The sequence below is a fragment of the Rhynchophorus ferrugineus genome, unplaced genomic scaffold, assembly GCF_030347505.1.
Source record: "Rhynchophorus ferrugineus isolate W39M unplaced genomic scaffold, kcgeb_rfMv2 rfM4, whole genome shotgun sequence".
NCBI classification, from domain to species: Eukaryota; Metazoa; Arthropoda; class Insecta; order Coleoptera; family Curculionidae; genus Rhynchophorus; species Rhynchophorus ferrugineus.
In genome coordinates this window covers 42839771-42858898 of record NW_027472583.1, presented here as the reverse complement: position 1 = coordinate 42858898, position 19128 = coordinate 42839771, and the positions used below count along the sequence as shown (strand labels likewise).

The following is a 19128-nucleotide window of genomic DNA, read 5'->3' as shown; positions in this document are numbered from 1 at the left end:
TTTTTTTAAATCAACAACTGGCTCGATAACATCGGGTTATTAATTTAAAACGAAAAGTAAAATTAAGAATGTAAACATAAACACGTAAGCGCAGTTTACCATGTACTATTAAACTATTACAGTTAACTTCAGTTCTGTTCAAACCACCGCGGAGTGCAGTGGTACCTTTCAGAACGCTCTGTTGTAAAAAAAACATCTGTGCTACTGATAGTGTCATAAAAGTGCTGGTCATAAAAAGTGTAATGTAAGAGTCTCAACCATTGTAAGGTGAGAACGTGATTTAAAACGTGCACTATTGAACGTGAAATTTAAAATTTATTTTTTATAAGCAAGACTACCTGCTAGGAATTTTCTTTGTTATTTTCGGAACGGTAAATCGAGATAGCAAAATATGACGTGCGTAAAAAAAATTCAATTAAACATTTAACAACTATTAAGTGATCTGTATTGTTAATTTCAATACGCAATGGTTAATCCACAACATCTTTCTGTCGATTCATCAATTGAATCACCAGTTATTCGAAATAACAATCAACTACCAATAACTGAAACCCCTCAAATGCACGAATGTAACACGGTTACAAACAAAAAACGCTTAAGAAGTCCCGAAGAACAATTAGTCCGAAAACAGACGAAAATCAGCGACTATTGGCTTCAAAAACCCCTCCCAACATACAACAGTTTGAGTGCCCTGACAGAAGAGACAGAAGAAAACCAGAACAACAAAGAAAACCAACCAAAAGCAAATCCCAGACCACCCCCAATAACAGTATATAAGGTAGGTATTGTTAAATATCTGCATGACTTGCTCAAGACAATATCCAATCATTATACAATAAAAACAAGCGGATCTGAAACAATGAAGATTTAAATGTTTGACCCTGAACATTTCAAAATTTTAATAAAAAAGTTGGACAATAGAAACACGCAATATCGTACTTTTCGACCAAAATCCGAAAAAACTTTTAAATTCGTCATAAAAGGACTACATCACGCAACAGATATAAACACAATTAAAACAGCCCTAGCTGAACAAGGCCACAAAGTTGTAAATATACATAACATAAAACGCCGTGCAACAAAGGAGCAACTGCCAATGTTTTATAGTGATTTGAAGCCAACAGAAATTAATAAACATGTTTACGAGATTAAGTATTTGGACAACAATGTCATTAAAAGCGAGCCACCAAACACAAAAAGAATCATCCCACAATGCGCCAGATGCCCAGCATATGGGCACACCAAAACATACTGTCGCAAGTTGTATAGATGCGTGAAATGCGCAGGAGAGCATGCGACCAATAATTGCACACGCAAAACACGTGACGACAAAGTAAAACGCGTCAACTGTGGCGGTGACCATCCTGCAAATTATAGGGGATGCCTCGTCCATAAAGCGTTACAACAAAAACTGTATCCAGCACTGAAAGAAAAAAGAAACTTACAGCCACCAAAACAGCCCATATCATCTAACTCGCCTGAAGCACCAATACATATCCTCACATCTCATACGCACACGCAGTAACCAAGAGTCAGACCCAACCTAATACGCAGACAACGCCAATCACCACTAAACCTATAAGTACTATTAGTAAATTAGAGGAAATGATGGGAAAACTTACGGAAGAAATGAGTATAATGATGAATTTACTCACCGTCGTCGTTGCCAAGCTAGCCTAATGACTGATAGCCACTACAGCAAATACAAAATAGCCATCTGGAATGCTAATGGACTCCAGCAACATGCCAGGGAGCTTAAAATGTTTTTATATGAACAAAATATTGATATCACACGAATCGTATCCGAAACACATTTCACGGATAGAAATTATTTACGGATTCCGAAATACAAGCTGTATCACACAAAACACCCAGATCATAAAGCACATGGAGGAACAACAATAATTATCTGTGAAAACATAAGACACTGTGAAAGAGAGAAATTCCGCGAGGAATATTTACAAGCCACCAGTGTAACTATTGAAGAAGTGCATGGGCCATTAACAATTAGTGCTATATATTGTCCACCTAAACAGAACAACAGGGCAGATTTCTTACACCAATACCACGATTTCTTTAACACGCTGGGTAATAGATTCATTGCCGGAGGAGACTACAATGCAAAATAGGTTATGTGGGGTTCTAGACTAACAACACCAAAAGGCATATTTCTAGTGGTGAGCCAACAGATTGGCCGTCAGATAGGAATAAAATTCCCGATATCATAGACTTTTGTGTTACAAAAAATATTGATACCAAAACGTGAATCATGCTTCGACCTTCATCTGATCACTCACCTGTTATTATAACAGTGAACTCAAATATTCTCAACAAAACAAAATCATCTTCTTTGCATAATATTAAAACCAACTGGCCATTATTTAGAAAAAAATTAGACAGTTTGTTATCACTAAATTTACTAAAATTTTATTTTATCTAAAATTAAACAAAAAATTTCTGAAAAGAGAAAACTGCGAGAAACCTGGCAACAAATCAGAACAGAAGAAAGCAAGAGAAAATTCAATAAGGCCACAAAAGAGCTGAAAGAGCTAATAAATAAGAAACAAAATTAATCAATTCAAAACTATTTAGAAAACTTAACGTCAACTGATGCAACAGAATATTCTCTGTGGAAAATAACAAAAAAGATTAAAAAGCTCAACAACATAAACCAACCATTAAAATTGACAACAATAAGCACTTAAAACCCGTATTTAATCCGTACCCTTTTGAAATACCCGCAACAGAAGAAAATAACATAACTGACTTTCTTAACACTCCGTTTCAAATGGATCTGCCACATAAGAAATTTACTGTTAAGGAAGTAAAACAAACAATACTTAAAGAAATCAATGATAAAAAAGCTTCCGGTTTTGACCTAATTACTGGAACAATAGAACACATACATAGATTAGTGAACCAAATTAACAAAAACTTAAACGATAAAAAATATTGCTCCGCTGCATTTCTCGATATTTCTCAGGCCTTCGACAAGGTGTGGCACACTGGACGCACGTTAAATTGAAAAAGCTTTTGCCCCATACGCACTTTCAATTGCTGAAATCGTACCTCTCAGACAGATATTTTATTGTCAAACAGGGTGACGAATACACTGACCTACAGCCCATACACTCGGGTGTTCCGCAGGGCAGTGTTCTCTACCCATTGTTATATCTTATGTATACAGCTGACCTACCGACCTCACGAAACACTACTGTTGCAGCATATGCTGACGATACAGCGGTCTTATCATCGCACGAAGATCCAATATCACCAACAAAAAACCTCCAACTTCATCTTAACACAGTCGAATTGTGGTTGAAAACGTGGCGTATCAAAGCAAATGAGACAAAATCTGCCCATATGACATTCACCCTTTGCAAAAGAACATGTCCCTCAGTAAAATTGAATAATCATGAACTTCCGCAAGCGGACAGCGTTAAATATCTGAGAATGCATTTTGATCGACGTCTGACGCAAACAGCTTGGGCTTAAATTAAGCCAAATGTATTGGCTGATAGTGCTGATAGTAAATTATCATTAGATAACAAGGTTTTGCTGTATAAGTCAATACTTAGGCCCATTTGGACCTATGGTATTGAACCGTGGGATACTACTAGCAAATCTAACATAGATATCCTCCAGAGGTTCCACAATAAAGTGTTGCGAATTATTGTCGATGCCTCATATCATGTGTCCAACAAACTGATTCAACGCGATATCCACATAGAACCCATAACGAGTGTGATTCGAAGTGCTAGTGCGAAATACTCTGAAAGACTATTAGTGCATAAATGTGCGCGATGACAGTGAAGTGCGTAGGCTCAAACGCAAACTACCATACGAACTGGTTAATAGACACATAGAGTGAAATTTAATAATTTCTAGAATAATGATTATTATTAGAATAAGTTAGAATAGACTTTAAAATAAGTTAGAATAGTATCTAGAATAAGATTTAGATTATAAATTGTACAGCAGATCATTTACTGAAGTTATTTTCTACATGTAAGGATGGTTATATTATATAACGGAAATCAAATAATGATAATTATTCCCCACGGGCAGATTGTTGACTTTCCAAGAGATTAATTTAAAAAAATAGTTAACTTATCTCGGCATAATCAAAATCTTTTTTTCTTCGTTCTTCACTGTTTCGAAAATGTTTGCATTGAGAACCAATGTAATAAAAATTATATAATTAACATGTACTCAATTTAAATTATATAATTTAATTAATAATTAATATATTCGGTGACACGTCAAAAACATTCTAACAAATGAATTGTTTATTTTAATTTTAAATTAATTTAAAATTTTAATTTTTTTAAATAAATACACATTTTAAAATATTATCCCTTTAGGGAAATACAGTATGTTGTGGTTGTAGATTAATATCATCATGTCTATTAATACATTGTATCATAGTTGGCTATTTGTTATCGTTAGGCTCTCAAACAATGCACACACGACAAGAGAAGTAGTAAAATCAAAGTAACAAGTTAAACAAAGGCAATGAAATGTTCGATCGCCCTCACTGGTATACCAGTAAACTGAAGTAGTTTTCGGACTCATCTCTACTACCTCTCCAATAAGAGTATTTAAAAAAAAATAAGAACATACCTGGAAAAATTACCATCTGGTTCTGTATCAAGCAATACTACATTCACTGAACTTGGTTCTATGTTAACTGGTTTATCTGTAGTACTCAATGTACAAGAATTAAATTTGGTTTCCAAAGGACTATAAGGTCCTCGCAATTCAAGAGTCTGAACATTGTATTTATCCAAGTCAGGAGACGGAAAATCACAATTATCGGACGGATGCGATTTACGGGAATCGGCCGACATCACCTTTTCGCGATGCTCGTGATTTTTCTATGGGAATTATATAAACAGTAAGCCCCAAAAATAAAAAAACAACGCATAAAACTCACGCTGGATAAATAACTGGGATTACATGGTTCAGCAAACCCTTTCGTCACGAGGTACTGGTTGAGTGAAACATTTGACTGTTCGTTTCGAAATACTTCCACTTCAACCAAATCATTGACCACAGAATAAACTTGTGCATAGAGCAATACGGCGTCAGTTAGATGGTGAACTTCCTTATTTACTGAATCGCTCCAAATTCCAGAAGGGTTGTGTCGAAAAGATGGCTTGACTCCAAACAAAACACACTCATATGCCAAAGGTGAGACCATACATTGAGGTCGTTGCGGCAAATGGTACAAATTAACTGTCTCAACTTCTTCCTTATTGCCATAGTCTATAAAAATAACCTAAGGAAGAAGGTAATCAAAAACTAATAAAACCAATGAAAATTATCCCTACTTGACTGAACTTGCCACAAGTTGCTAATACTTTACAGCGATAGTATAAACCATCTTCTTTATAATTGGTTGCATATATGCTTCCAACTTTAGGTAGTTCTTTCAACCTAATAAGCCTTTGTCTATTAAGAGATTCTTCAATTTGATAGAGTAGCTGATTAGTTATGTCGTCATCGTTTTGGACCCAAAAATGTCCAGCATCTATAAACTGAAAAATAATATCCCACTATAAAAAAACACCATCAGATCTCCAACTCATAAAAGAAACTTGTAATAATATAGTTCTTATTAATCAATATGGTGTGTTATCTCTCTCTCTCTCTCTCTCCACTTTTCTTCTCCACAAAAAAGTAAGATCAGGTCAAGCATGATTTGTTGGGGATTGGAACAGTCGACGATGAAATAAAAAAAAGTGAAAGAAAGTAGAGTTTGTCAAGAAGTAAAATAAAAGTGTGACTCATCCACTTCAAAACAACTTGAAAGCTTCTTTAAAGCATGAAGGACTTCATTTAAATATTATTTTATATTACTTAAAATGTTTAATGAAGTAGTTTAGATGTTATATTCTAAAAAATAGTGACATCATGCTTTTAGCCTTCAAAACTCATGTAACAACTTAATAGCAACTTAAAGCGATAGTAACTATTCTCAATACTGTCTTAAAATATAAAAAAAATATATCTTACGCTGGATATGTGAACTCGAATAAATTGAATGTCTATATCTGGTATGGGATTATAGGGAGTATCCGAAAAACAGTTCGTTAACGTTATTTTAGAACTACCCTCTGAAGCAGTCGTCCATGAACCAGGGCGTCGTAAACCATGCTCTTCCGCAAATTTCCAAGCTAATGTGCAACTGCGAACAAAACCTAACTTAAAAAGAATAATTTTAAAAAATTACAATACTTACTCCAAAGTCTTCAGGGTATACTGATACCGTAAATGACGCTGTCTCACCATTTCATACACTATGCTTGGTATCTTTCCGGTCATCTTAGTCAATGTTAGGGTTCCGTTATTTCTTAAACTCATATAATCGTTTTGTGCTATGTCTGTAAATTCCACATAGAGTTTTCTGTAAGAATATACAAACATCAATAAGACATACAAAATACATGTATAATACAATACATAATTACATCAATTTAAATTAGTTATCCAATAATTACAAAAACCCATAATACTAACATGATGGAAAAATCATATACAAAAAGCAATATATGTTTGAATGTATTCTGATTATTTTTTCACTTTAAAAGACATTTATTGAAAAAAAAGTAATATGGCGACAAAAAGTGGTAATCAAAAGGCAAATATCTGCTGAGTATACTGGGTGAACTTCCAATTAGAGCCACAACAGTATATCCTTAACTCTTGAAACGTTACATCTAGCCGAGGATTGTCATGTAAGAGGAAATGCCATGGTGTCTGTTATTCGCTATGGCTGGTCTTTTTTACCACGATACGTCGTTCAATTTATTCATTTAAATGGCAATACCAGCCAACACTGAAACAGCAATGCCGAAATAGTTCTCACACAATTCATGTTATTATCTTAAGTTTATAAAAATATCTGACGAACATAAGCAGCAGAATTCATCAAATCAAACAACAAATGTCGAAAATGTAATATGGAGCATCTCATATTTCACAATTCATTTAGATTTACACAAGTTTTTTCACAGGCCTTCTCCGTGTTCTATCATAACATTGGGCATATAAATTAATTTTTAAGGATTTACAACAGATGTGTTACTGTATATTGAATCACATCGGGTATTTTTGTAACAAAGTTCATGTTGACGCTTCACTGAAAGTGTGAAGAGAAAATTTTCAGTACGTTGAATACGAATACGTACGTAAGAATATGCAGAATTGTTGGGATTAACAGAGGAAACCACTTCCAATCACTTAGAGAACAAGGGGAAAGGTTTTTAACCTCGTAATGTTAATATCCATAGGTCTAAGGTAATTCTGTTTATTTGCTAGGATCAGCTTGGTGTGATATACTATGACTTGCTAAATCAAAATGAAATCACCAATAGGGATCACTATCGACTACAATTCGCCGACTACTACACGGCGAAAACCGCCGGAATACAAGCGGAAAAACACAATGTTATTCTTCAGCATGGAAACGTTCAAAACAACACAGCAAATATTTTAAACATTAAAATGGGAAATGTTACCCCACCCTCCGTATTCTCCAGACCTTCCGATTATTATTTATTCCAACATATGAGTCGTAACCTATTTAAGCAACGCTTCACTTCATATGAAAAATGGGTCGATCCGCGGATAGCTTCAAAAGATCCTCTAAATTACCTTCCAGGTAATAGGAAAAAAGTAGCGGCTATCAATGGACAATACTCTGAATAAAATACACTGTACCGATTTCTCACAATAGAGCTTTAAAAACTAATGTTCATACACAAAACAACACTCGAACCTACGAGCATCTAATAAAGTCGCTGTGATCTGGTTCCTGAAGTATTTGAAATAGACACTATCTATACAGGAAACTTTTTCCCAAACACAAAATACCTAATGATGATACATACATAATAAAAATTATAAAAATATCAAACATCATATTCCCACTATACTTACGTGCTGCAATCAAAACCAACTGACATTTCCACGCGCCGTTCACAATTATTCTGAATCATTTCCTTGATCTGTTTCACGTAGATCTGACCGGGTTGGGACGAATCCATATCTAATGGAAAATTCAATATAATCAGAAACCGCTAAATTTCACTTTTATCAACTTACTCATAAAATAAACAGTCGAAAATGGATCTCGACCGTTCACCTCGCGCACTGCATTGCTTTCTATTGAGCCTCCAATAATACGCGACTTCAAGAAGTAATGTGGGTAAAACGCACCAGCAATAACCACCTTAAGTAGATTGATGACAATTCAATTAAGCTACACATTAGTGTGAAAACGTAACCCGTTTTTTAAATTGTATTTTGCTCAATATCAAATCAATCTCTCATTTTTTTTATAATTAACACATTACTTATAAAAATACTGTCACTAATGATATAAATTTATTCGATTTGAAAATAATAAAAACCTTAAAGATAGAAATTAGCTTGCATATAGTCAACAATTAATTTGCCGATACAATTAAGTCAGTTCACTTATTTACAAGCGGTCAAAACTGAATATGATGTCATATTGAAGCATTATAAGCCTGGTTTACATTTTCACACATCTAATGGTGTGTACAGACTTGAGCATTCGGCTCGAGCTGATTTTGCGCATTCACAGAAAATACATACATGCGCAGGAAATTGGGCTGCATTTTGCCTTACTTTCATCATTGCGCCACATCCGCCCGAACCGAATATTCGGGTCTGTACTCACCATAATATATACTACGTGCTTACATATATTTTGATCACATATATATTTTAGCAAAGTAGTACAAATGTAAACAAATGTTAAACAGTCGAACCCAAATTTTAAATCCGACAACTTTAACAATTCTCTACATAAAATGAGTTTTCCAATGTATATAGATGCTAACTATAGACCGTTCCAAATACATTTTTGATTGAATTTAGAAATTGCATTGTTGCGGAAGTGCTCTGTCATATCCCAATTGTGATTTTAGTTTCAACGATTTAAAAGTGGTGCTTTTGATGTCACGAACGATTTGCAAGACTTATAGACGAAAACGCAGCTGACACTCAAAGAATTTTCAGGAAACATCTGACAAATGAACTGTTTACAGACTTTTAAATACGTTGAGAAATATTCAGAAGGAGTTTTATGTGATGTATTGTAGCTGGCGATGAAAATTGTACTTACTACAACAATCCCAACAGCAAAAAGTCAAGGGTTAGTTCAGAAGAGTCGATCGATCCATATCGATGCCAAAGCAAAATATTGTGAAACTATATTTTTTCAAAACATACCAGCAATAGCAAGGATCAGAAGAAGGTCATCCTCTTGCAGAGCAAACTTGCAAGTAGAGGCAGAAATAAAAATCCATTGACGATCTGTGATTTTTCGCAGTAACATTCCGCATTTAGCTTCAATACAACAATTAAATACAAACAATATTTAATACATACAGCCGGCTTGGTTGGTAGTGGTAAAGGCGACATGACTCTTGCGATAATCGCGGGTTTAAATCCTGCTGGGGCATGGTCGTAAATATATGTTTGTAATTGTTTAACATATGTCCTTAGACAAGAATGCAAAATCCAACAAGGAAAATGATCCCAGTCACGCCAGTAACCAGGCTGCGTAAGACCGGATGTCCTATGGGATGACACATTATTCACAAATCGTACAAAATTTAGATAACATATTCTAACCAAATGATATACAATCTACACCATTGTATATAGATTGTATTCATTACTCCTATTTATCAGTCTGATGTAGCTGCAAATCTGATTTCTCCAATGGAAGTTGTCACAGAAATTGATGACAACCTCAGTCCTAAAAAGGCTCCTGGAATTAATATTTCACCTCAATTATTGAAAAGGCTGTCACGAAAAGCAATCATCACGTTGACATATATATTTAATGCATGTTTGAGACTGAAAAATATTGTGGAAGGTTTTAAAGTTGCTCAAATAATTATGATTAACTAACTAGCAAACTTATTTCGCTACTAACTGAGATATCAAAATTATTCGAGATACTGTTGTTAGAAACAATTTATAGAAATGACATATTTCCAGTTTGAATTTTGAAATAACCACTCAACAATCGATAAAATGTAAAGAGTAACAGCGGTTGTTGAAAATGCATTTGAAGAAAAGAAATACTGCCCTACAATATTCCAGGACATCTCTAGCTCATTGAGGTATGGCATTTATGACTAATCTACAAGATGAGCACATTGTTACCAAATCGCTATTGTCAACTGCTGGAAAGATATATTTAGGAAAGGAAATTTAGAGTCTTGCATGAAGCCGATTTATCAGTCAATCATAAAGCCAATTTGAACCTGGGGTGCAAATATGGGGTTGCACTAAAACATCAAACCACCTAGCAATTCAACGCTGACAAGACAAAGTTTTACGATTAATTATCAATGTTTATCGCTACAAAACCAACGAGGAGCTTCACGATGACCTCGAAATCAAATGATTTTACGAAGTTATCTAAGATCTGGATTAAAACATGAAAATACGGTTACTAAATCACACCAACGTAGAAGCAATACAACTATTGGACAACACGCATTAAATCAGAATACTGGAGCACAGAAAACTACACGAACTTGTATAGTGTCTAAGTGTTACTCTTAACTTTAGCTTAAGTAGTTTAGTTTTATTTTAATTTTGGAAATATATACTAATGTATTTATTCCCTACTCGTCTTGCTTGTATATTGACGCACATTTGGTTTATACACATACACACTTTTGTATAAAACTATGAATTCAAAATAAAATAAGGAACACTGACAAAAATACCTTCAAAACTGTAGGCTTCTCGACATTAGTCAATAGAACCTTCCCAGAACCGACAGTCTCTTTAATGTTTATTTTGCTCAACCTCTGTTTAATCTCGGTCACCAATAGCTGCCACTCCCTCAAGCCTTTCAAATTAACCAAGTTTCTCTGACACCATTCAAGCTCCTTGCGATTGCTGCTAAACGTCCCCTCTCTCCTTAAGTTTTGCCACACCTACAATCAATTAAGCAGACACTAAGCAGGCAAAACGACAACTATATCATCATTATTTACCGTATAGAGATTTAAGAAAGCAATTTGATCGCTGTTAGATCCATCTGCCCATAAAAGGAGTTTCTTATATGCCTCCAATTTTCTCTGGAATGGTATGGCAAAGATGTTTTGTATAGAACACCCAGCGGCTGAAATAGATACGGTCAATAGATATTTAAAAAAGTGTATTATGAATGCTATAATTATACCAATTATAATAGTCTCATCTAAACAACTATATAGTTGTCCCAGAACGATCATTTTTGTAAGGTGAACATCTATTGGCAAGGCTGCCATTACTCGTCCTAAAAATGTTAAATCGCCATCGTTTTTAACAATAACCCCACGGCAAGTCTTCAGCAAACCTCCAATCTGCAATGATATTTTAGTTATATATTTTAAAATAATGCGTACTTAAAACAAAAAATAATTCGTTAATATTGATTTACTAAGTTAACGGTTTTACTTCTAAGTTACTCTTGAAAAATTGAAAATGGTAGATAGATCTGTCATACCTCCAACAATCAGATGGGCAAAGTCGTGCAGTGCACGATACCAAATCATGAAAAGCACCGCAAGTATCTATCAATACTGACCGGCCAGACCAGTGGTGCAATTTTATTATACCTCTACGTCTCCAATTATGTATATAAATATTACATCTCAAAAAGTATGGCACTTTATCTTGGAGATAAAATTTAAAATGAAACGACTAAATTGTCCAGTGATAATTTTTTGTATACATCTTTAATAGATACGCTTAGTACAATCTTAATGTACAATTAATTTATTACTACTTTTCCTATGTACTTGAATTAATTCACAAGCAAGACAAATGCGAGAAAATACATCAATATGTATTCCTCAATTATAAAATTATAATAACTTATAGATATAGTTTACACTAAAAGTATACACTTTAAGTTCGTATGGTTTTGTTCGCTTCAATGCCCTGACATCCTGCGCGCTGTCCAGCAGTTGTATTGCTTCCACGTTAGTATGATTTAGTAATCTTCTTTCGTGTTTCAAGGCGAAATCTTGGATAACTTCGCAAATCCATTTGATTTCCAGGTCATCGTGCAGTTCATCGTTGGTTAAGTAGCGATAGGCATTGGTAATCAATCGAAGATATATAGATCAACCTCTTTGATTTTAGATCAAGTTGAGAGTATCTTCCGATTAACCAGTATAGTTGTTTTATTTTGGTTCTAATGTGTTTTGTTTTTTATCTAACGATAGATTAAATTACATCAGAATTTAATCTACCGTCAAGATGGATTCCAAGGTATTTAGCTGATTCTGCTTGAGGAATCCGGCATCCATTGAGTGATATAATTAAGTTTTTATTATTTCGCCGCAATGCAAAATTAACGTGGACATATTTGGAGCTATTAAGTTAAATTTTCCAATCTTTCGTCCATTTGTAGATTTTGTTGACTGCCACTTGCAGTTTTTCTATTGCCCTAGGCAGAGATATATCTTTTGCCATAACAATTGTGTCGTCAGCAAAGGCTCCAAGTAGTGTTTCTTTTGTTGTTGGAATGTCAGCAATGTAGAGCAGATACAGGAGAGGTTCTAAGACGCTACCTTGTGGAACTCCAGCCGAAATAGTTTTAAATGTCGAAAACGCCATTTTGTGCGATACTCTAAATTTTCTTCCGAAATTCTGACTCCAGCAATTGACAATAGTTACGCGGTAACAATTTGCTCATCTTACAGATTAATCCCAAATGCCCAACCCGATCAAAAGCTTGTTAGACATCCAGGAATATTGCAGGGCAGTATTTCTTTTTCTCAAACGCTCTTTCAATAGCCGCAGTTACTTTGTGCACTTGATCGATTGTTGAATGGTGATTTCAAAAACCAAACTGCAAATCTGGTATTATTACAAAGGTTTTAATACATTTAAATATTAGTTTCTCAAATAGCTTTGATATTGCAGGTAGTAGCGAAATAGGCCTGTAAGATTCGACTTGTTCTGCAGGTTTGTCAGGCTTTTTGAGCATAATTATTTGTGTCACCTTAAAGCATTCCGGAACATGCTTGAGCATTAAATATATATGTCAATATGATGATTGCTTTTCGTGGCAGTTCTTTCAATAATCCAGATGAAATGTCATCTATACCAGGTGCCTTTTTAGGATTAAGGTTATCAAGTTCAGTGGCAACTTCCAATAGAGAAATTAGATTTAGATCTACATCGGGATGATAAACAAGAGATGTATCCATGGTAGATTCTATATCATTAGGTTGAAATATGTTAGCTAAGTATTGTGCGTAAATTCATTTTTCATCGTTGCGTCAAACCCATTCATTTCGATCATTTTTAATTGGTGGTACTCGAACAATTGGTCTTTTAAATCTTCGAGTTGCTTTCCATAGCGAATAAGAGTTTATAATAAGTGGGTTTAATTCACATAATTTTGAAAGCAGTTCCGTTTATATCTTTTGATCTTTTGATTCGACTGATTACTAGTTCTATTAAAAGTAACTTTGTCTGCAGCATATCTGCTTCTCTATACCCTTCTAGCTTTTCGCCTTTCTTTTATCATTTCTCTAATTTCGATGGGGTAAATTACTTCATATTCTGATTTCTCTCTTGCTATTGGGGTAGCATCTTTTGCAGCTGACCGAATTTGTTCAGTTATATTTTTGGTTTGCTGCTCAAGATCATCTGTACAGCAGTATTAATCTGAATTTGTCCCAGTCAGTATATTTGTTGGTAAGATTAGGCTTTTTTGCTTTTATTAGGATTGTCGCATCCAGTATTAACAATACTGGAGTGTGATCAGATGTTAGATGGCACAAGCTTTCTGTACTAATTTGATTTAATGAGGTGCCTTTTGTAATGTAGAAATCCAGCAGGTCTGGGATTTTATTACTGTCTGTCGGCCAGTAAGTGGGTTCGCGCCCTGAATGATAATTACAATTTGTAAGGTTAATGGCTTTGAGTAATTCGTTTCCTTTTCTCGTTTAACATTAAAGTCTCCACCAATAATAAACCTTGGGCCTAATTTGGAGAAGATATCTTTATATTGTTGTTGTGTGATTTTATGTCTTGGTGGACAATATATAGCGCCAATATTTATTTCAGCCCCGTTTTTTTCGATACTAATTATCGTAGCTTGTATTTCTTCATTTTTAATCTCTTGTTCCAAATGTTGTATATTTTGTTTAATTATTAAAGCTGTTCCGCCTCGAGCCCGTTCGCTGGGGCATAGTATCCACTAAGCATCATAACCCCGTATTTTAATGTATTTTTTTTTAGAAAAATGTATTTCCGATATGAGAGTTATATCTATGTTATTTGTTTTCAAGAATAATTCTAGTTCCCGGACTCTTTGATTTAGTTCCTTTGTGTTCCAAGTTATAATTCTTAAAAACGAATTACTAATTTTTGTTTTTTTTTTACCTTATTTTGGGTAGTTTTCTTCAATCAGAATTTCCCCAATTTTTCCACCCTGTCTGCTAATTGACTGAATTTCTGTCTCACATTTATATATGAGAATATTTGATATTTTGGTGGCGTTTATATTTTTAACCGATGGTCTTGCCGTTTCTTAAGCTTTTTATTTTCAACAGTACATGTTGTTTCAGAGTTTTTAGCTTTGCCCATTTGCCGTAAGTGTTGTTCTGCTGTAATTTTCTTTGGCCGGAGAAGTGATAAAATCAGAAATAATATTTTATATGAAGTTAAGAAAGCAAAAAACTTTCTACAGTAGAAGCAAATATCGGTTTGCACTAGATATGTTAACTTAAAAAACAATTAATTTTATGATGATGAGCGTTTCGTCCTCTAAGTGATAAAACAGGTGACAACATTAACGGTACATCAACTTTTTACTCAAAAGTTCAGAATATTATAATTGTTGCGACACAATTATAATTATATATATTTAAGGAAATCGTTTAAATTTAAGTTTATGAAAATTGTAATACTTTTTTCTTTTGTATAGTTTAGGGGCCTAATGTATTATACCATTTAAATGTTTTTTGTAATATTTATGACATGAGAAAGGAATTATGACTTGAGACAACATAAAACATTCGCATCATATCGTCTGGTGAAACTAAACCAACCAAGAAAGGCACTGAGTAAACAGAACACACGTGACAATCAAAAAGGATATTCCATCGGCTCGTTGTCGAGTGTTTCGAATAATTGGATTTCAAGTAGGCTAGACGAAAAGTATCAGAAGTTAGACCTAATTCGGTTCCAACCATCCTAGAGTGAAGACGTATTTTTAATACACTCCAAGCTCTAGAAAGATACCTTTCTTTAAAAAAACAGTATTTTATTACGGTAGATATTACGATTGAGAAGCCCAGAAGAAGAAATCGCGAGGAAACAAATAAGGATCAGTGACTATTGGTTAAGGAAACCAATAGAGACAAAAGACAGCTTTAGCAAGCTCTCGGAAGAAATTGAAGAGAATATACAACCAAGCCCTGAAAAAGTTGTTCCCAAACCACCACCAATAACAGTCTATAAGGTAGGAGTAATAAAACACATCCATGACCTATTGAAAACCATTACTACGAACTACATAATTAAAACAGTGAGCTATGAAACAATAAAAATCCAATTGTTCGAAGCGGAGCACTTTAAAGTTCTTGTAAAAGAATTAGATGAAAGAAATACCCAATACCATACATTCAGGCCAAGATCCGAAAGAACATTTAAATTCGTGTTACGTTCGTGTTATTAGATTACATCACAGGACGGACTTTAACACCATCAAGGTAGCCCTAGCTGAAAAAGGCCACGAGGTCGTAAATGTTTACAATATACGACATCGCACGACAAAAAAACCTCTGCCTATGTTTTATATAGATATAAAACCTAATGCAAATAATAAGGCGGTGTATGAAATCACCAAATTGGAAAATAAAATTATTAAATGCGAACGACCACATACAAAAATAATTATACCACAATGCACGAGGTGTCAAGCGCAAGGGCACACAAAAACTTACTGTCGCAAATCATATAGATGCGTAAAATGTGCAGGAGAACACAAAACAGGAGGTTGTACTCGTAAAGTTCGCGATAAAAAAGTGAAATGTGCTAACTGTAATGGAAATCATCCAGCGAACTACAAGGGTTGCGCAGTTAACAAGCAACTACAGCAGAAATTCTACCCTGCCTTAAGAGAAAAAGCAGCAACATTTCTAGATTAGAAAACATGGTGGCCAAACTAATGGATCAAATGAGTACGATGCTTGGTCTACTCAAAACCGTCGTCAGTAAACTTGCTTAATGCCTGAAACCATTAGCTACAAAATCGCCGTATGGAAATGCCAATGGGCTCCAACAACACGCCAGGGAACTAAAAATGTTCGTAACTGAACAAAATATTGACGTTATGGTGGTTTCCGAAACATATTTTATGGACAAACTTTATTTAAAAATTCCCAAATAATAAACTTTATTATCATACAAATCACCCTGGTGATAAAGCACATGAAGGTACAGCCATAATCATTCGAGATGATATAAAACATTTCGAAAAAGAAAAATTCCGTAAAGACTACCTGCAAGCCACTAGTATAACCATAGAGGAAGTCCATGGACCATTAACAATGTCTGCTATTTATTGCCTACCCAAACATAACAACAACGTAGAACACTTTCAAGAATTCTTCAGTACGCTAGGTAATAGATTTATAGCCGGAGGAGATTACAATGCAAAACATTTAATGTGGGGTTCAACAATAATAACCTCAAAAGGTAGAGAACTGCTAAAAGCAATAAAGACAGATAATTTACAACATATCTCGACTGGTGAACCTACATATTGGCCTTCAGACAGAAATAAAAAACCAGATACTATAGATTTCTGTATTATAAAAAATATTATCAAAATATTATTGCAATCTTAGCATCTTATGAAGATCCAGTCACAGCATCAATGAACCTACAAACCCTCCTGGAGCAAATACTACTATGGTTGAAGACATGGCGCGTTAAAGTCGTTGAAACAAAACCCACCCATATAACTTTCACCCTGCGTAGAAGAATATGTCCACCAGTGAATATCAATCATCGTCATCTCCCCGAAGCAGAGGATATTAAGTATCTTGGTATGCATTTAAATCGACGCCTAACCTGGAAGAAGCTTATACACTCTAAACGAAAAACAACTTGAACTTGAATTATATCAAATGTATTGGCTCATCAGGCGCAAATCCAAGTTATCATAACAAGATAACAAGGTATTGCTGTATGAGTCTATACTCAAGCCTATTTGGTCATACGGAATCCAACTATGGGGTACCGCTAGCAAATCTAATATATCCATCACTTAACGGTTCCAGAATAAAGTATTGCATTGTTGATGCTCCATACTATTTTTCAAATGAAGTAATACAACACGATATTCCTCTAGAACCTATAGCGAGTGTAATACAACGTGTTTGTGTGAAGTACTTCGAAAGAGTATCAGTGCATCCTAATGTACTCGCTTTTTTTTTAATTTTGCCTGGAACAAATTTCGATAAGACTACAAAACATTTGAAGGACATTGCTCTAGTTAACAAAAATTAAAAATTATCAGTTTACATCTATGGTAGACTGGTGATACAGAGATACAAAATACTTAGTAAAGTTGATATCGTTACCAAGATTCTGCAAACAAAAAAATGTATATTTTCCAGAGATGCGAAAATTTCAATCTCTTTTTAAATCGTTCCGATAAACGGTTTAGCAAAAAAAAATAGCATCTTACTTGGAAATAAATGTAAAATTCCAATACTCAGACATTTTATAGCCAGGAAAAGCAAAAAAAACAATTCTACAAAAATGAAGATCAGCCAACTGAAAATGTTAATGTGTTCATTCTGATGTTTGTAAATGTTTGCAGAATATTAAGAATTTTGGCAAGTATTCCGACCAAGACCAATTAAATTTTTGAAAAAAGTTTCATAAAAATTTAATCGACAAAGATCGAAACAGAAATGATATAGAAAATATTATTATTATGTCTATAAAATCTGACTTTTTAAAGCAGCTAAATATTGAAAATCTTATTAACGAATTTAACACAAAAGCTCGTCTAGTCTTTACAAATTTACCAAAAGTAAAGCTAGTAAACTACAATTTCTATAGGATATTCAATATATCTATTTAAAAAGTGGGCAATCTAAATGTATTTTATTTAACCTTTTATTTTTTTGATTATTTGAAATACGTGTTTTATCATTTTAACACTGTTCTTTTGTTACTGTGCAATAAACATTTTAATAAAACTTTTGTGTCTATGTGTAGTTACTGTTTGCCTCATATAAAAAGATATACAAGCAACAAGTCTGAAGTGCTAACGAAAACCAAAACTTAAGGGACGTTAAAAATGATTGTAATCATACTTTTGGCTCAATAAAGGCGCTTATCAGTATTGCACGACGGCGCAGATAATGCTTGGCGCGTCACTGCATACAGATCAGAAATAACTTCTGAGTAGCTGAAATAGGTAAAACTTACTGTGTGTAACTTTATCTTCGATTCTTATTTATTATATTATATTGTATCTATAATTTCACTTATTTACTCTCATATTTTATTATTTACTTGTAGATTGTCACCAGTAGCTACACTTACTTCAGGGTGATGCGGTATACCGCGGCAACAGAGTTAAAACTTCAATATATTTTCCTGCTAGTGCGTGCATTTTTTACACGTAATGGGGTATGATCATGAGTGGTTAAACAGATTTGAACGGTTTATGAAAGACGAAGAATGTCGGCTGGCGATAGCATTTCACCCAAGATGCCGAATGCTGTGATTGTAAAAGTACGATAAATATGATAAGTTATGGAAGCATTACCGTAAGTAGCAATACACTATTACATAATAATAATTATTTTACACTATTAGCATTATGAATAAGATAAGCCTAGAAGCCAAAAATCCCTGAAAAATAAAGTCAAGAGAATGGTGAGAATATCTTACAAATACTACCCTTATAGGTGAATCCATTCCATCTAAATCCTATTTAATGCTGCAGCAAAAGCCTTTTTCTATTAATAAAAATATTTTACAGATAATCATTGTAGGTAGATGTTAGATAAAAAGCAATATGTACCTAATACAAGATGA

General features: G+C 34.1%; 2 protein-coding genes across 3 annotated transcripts in view; one reads left to right on the top strand and one right to left on the bottom strand.

Annotated features, from left to right (window-relative positions):
• spn-E (tudor domain containing 9 protein spindle E) overlaps positions 1 to 19128 on the bottom strand; it is a 28963-nt gene that overhangs the window by 1418 nt on the left and 8417 nt on the right. For both annotated transcript variants that reach the window (XR_013005601.1, XM_076403303.1), the window contains exons 10-19: positions 11243 to 11405; positions 11055 to 11182; positions 10782 to 10994; positions 8110 to 8236; positions 7945 to 8053; positions 6245 to 6409; positions 6019 to 6190; positions 5334 to 5540; positions 4937 to 5281; positions 4624 to 4877 (exon numbers count right to left, since the gene is read on the bottom strand). Coding sequence is in view for 1 of the 2 variants with exons in the window: in XM_076403303.1 (XP_076259418.1) it covers positions 4624 to 4877; positions 4937 to 5281; positions 5334 to 5540; positions 6019 to 6190; positions 6245 to 6409; positions 7945 to 8053; positions 8110 to 8236; positions 10782 to 10994; positions 11055 to 11182; positions 11243 to 11405 (1883 nt within the window). In the remaining variant the exon portion in view is untranslated. The remainder of the gene's footprint in view (positions 1 to 4623; positions 4878 to 4936; positions 5282 to 5333; positions 5541 to 6018; positions 6191 to 6244; positions 6410 to 7944; positions 8054 to 8109; positions 8237 to 10781; positions 10995 to 11054; positions 11183 to 11242; positions 11406 to 19128) is intronic.
• LOC143195842 (uncharacterized) lies at positions 344 to 18840 on the top strand. Its single transcript, XM_076403312.1, has 2 exons — positions 344 to 778; positions 18607 to 18840. The coding sequence occupies exons 1-2, from the start codon at positions 467 to 469 to the stop codon at positions 18721 to 18723; spliced, it is 429 nt and encodes a 142-aa protein (XP_076259427.1). The 5' UTR covers positions 344 to 466; the 3' UTR covers positions 18724 to 18840.

Coding starts and splice junctions, on each gene's coding strand:
- LOC143195842 (XM_076403312.1), top strand. CDS start 467: ATGGTTAATCCACAACATCTTTCTGTCGATTCATCAATTGAATCACCA. Junction 779..18,606: donor CCCCAATAACAGTATATAAG/GTAGGTATTGTT, acceptor ATTTACTTGTAG/ATTGTCACCAGTAGCTACAC.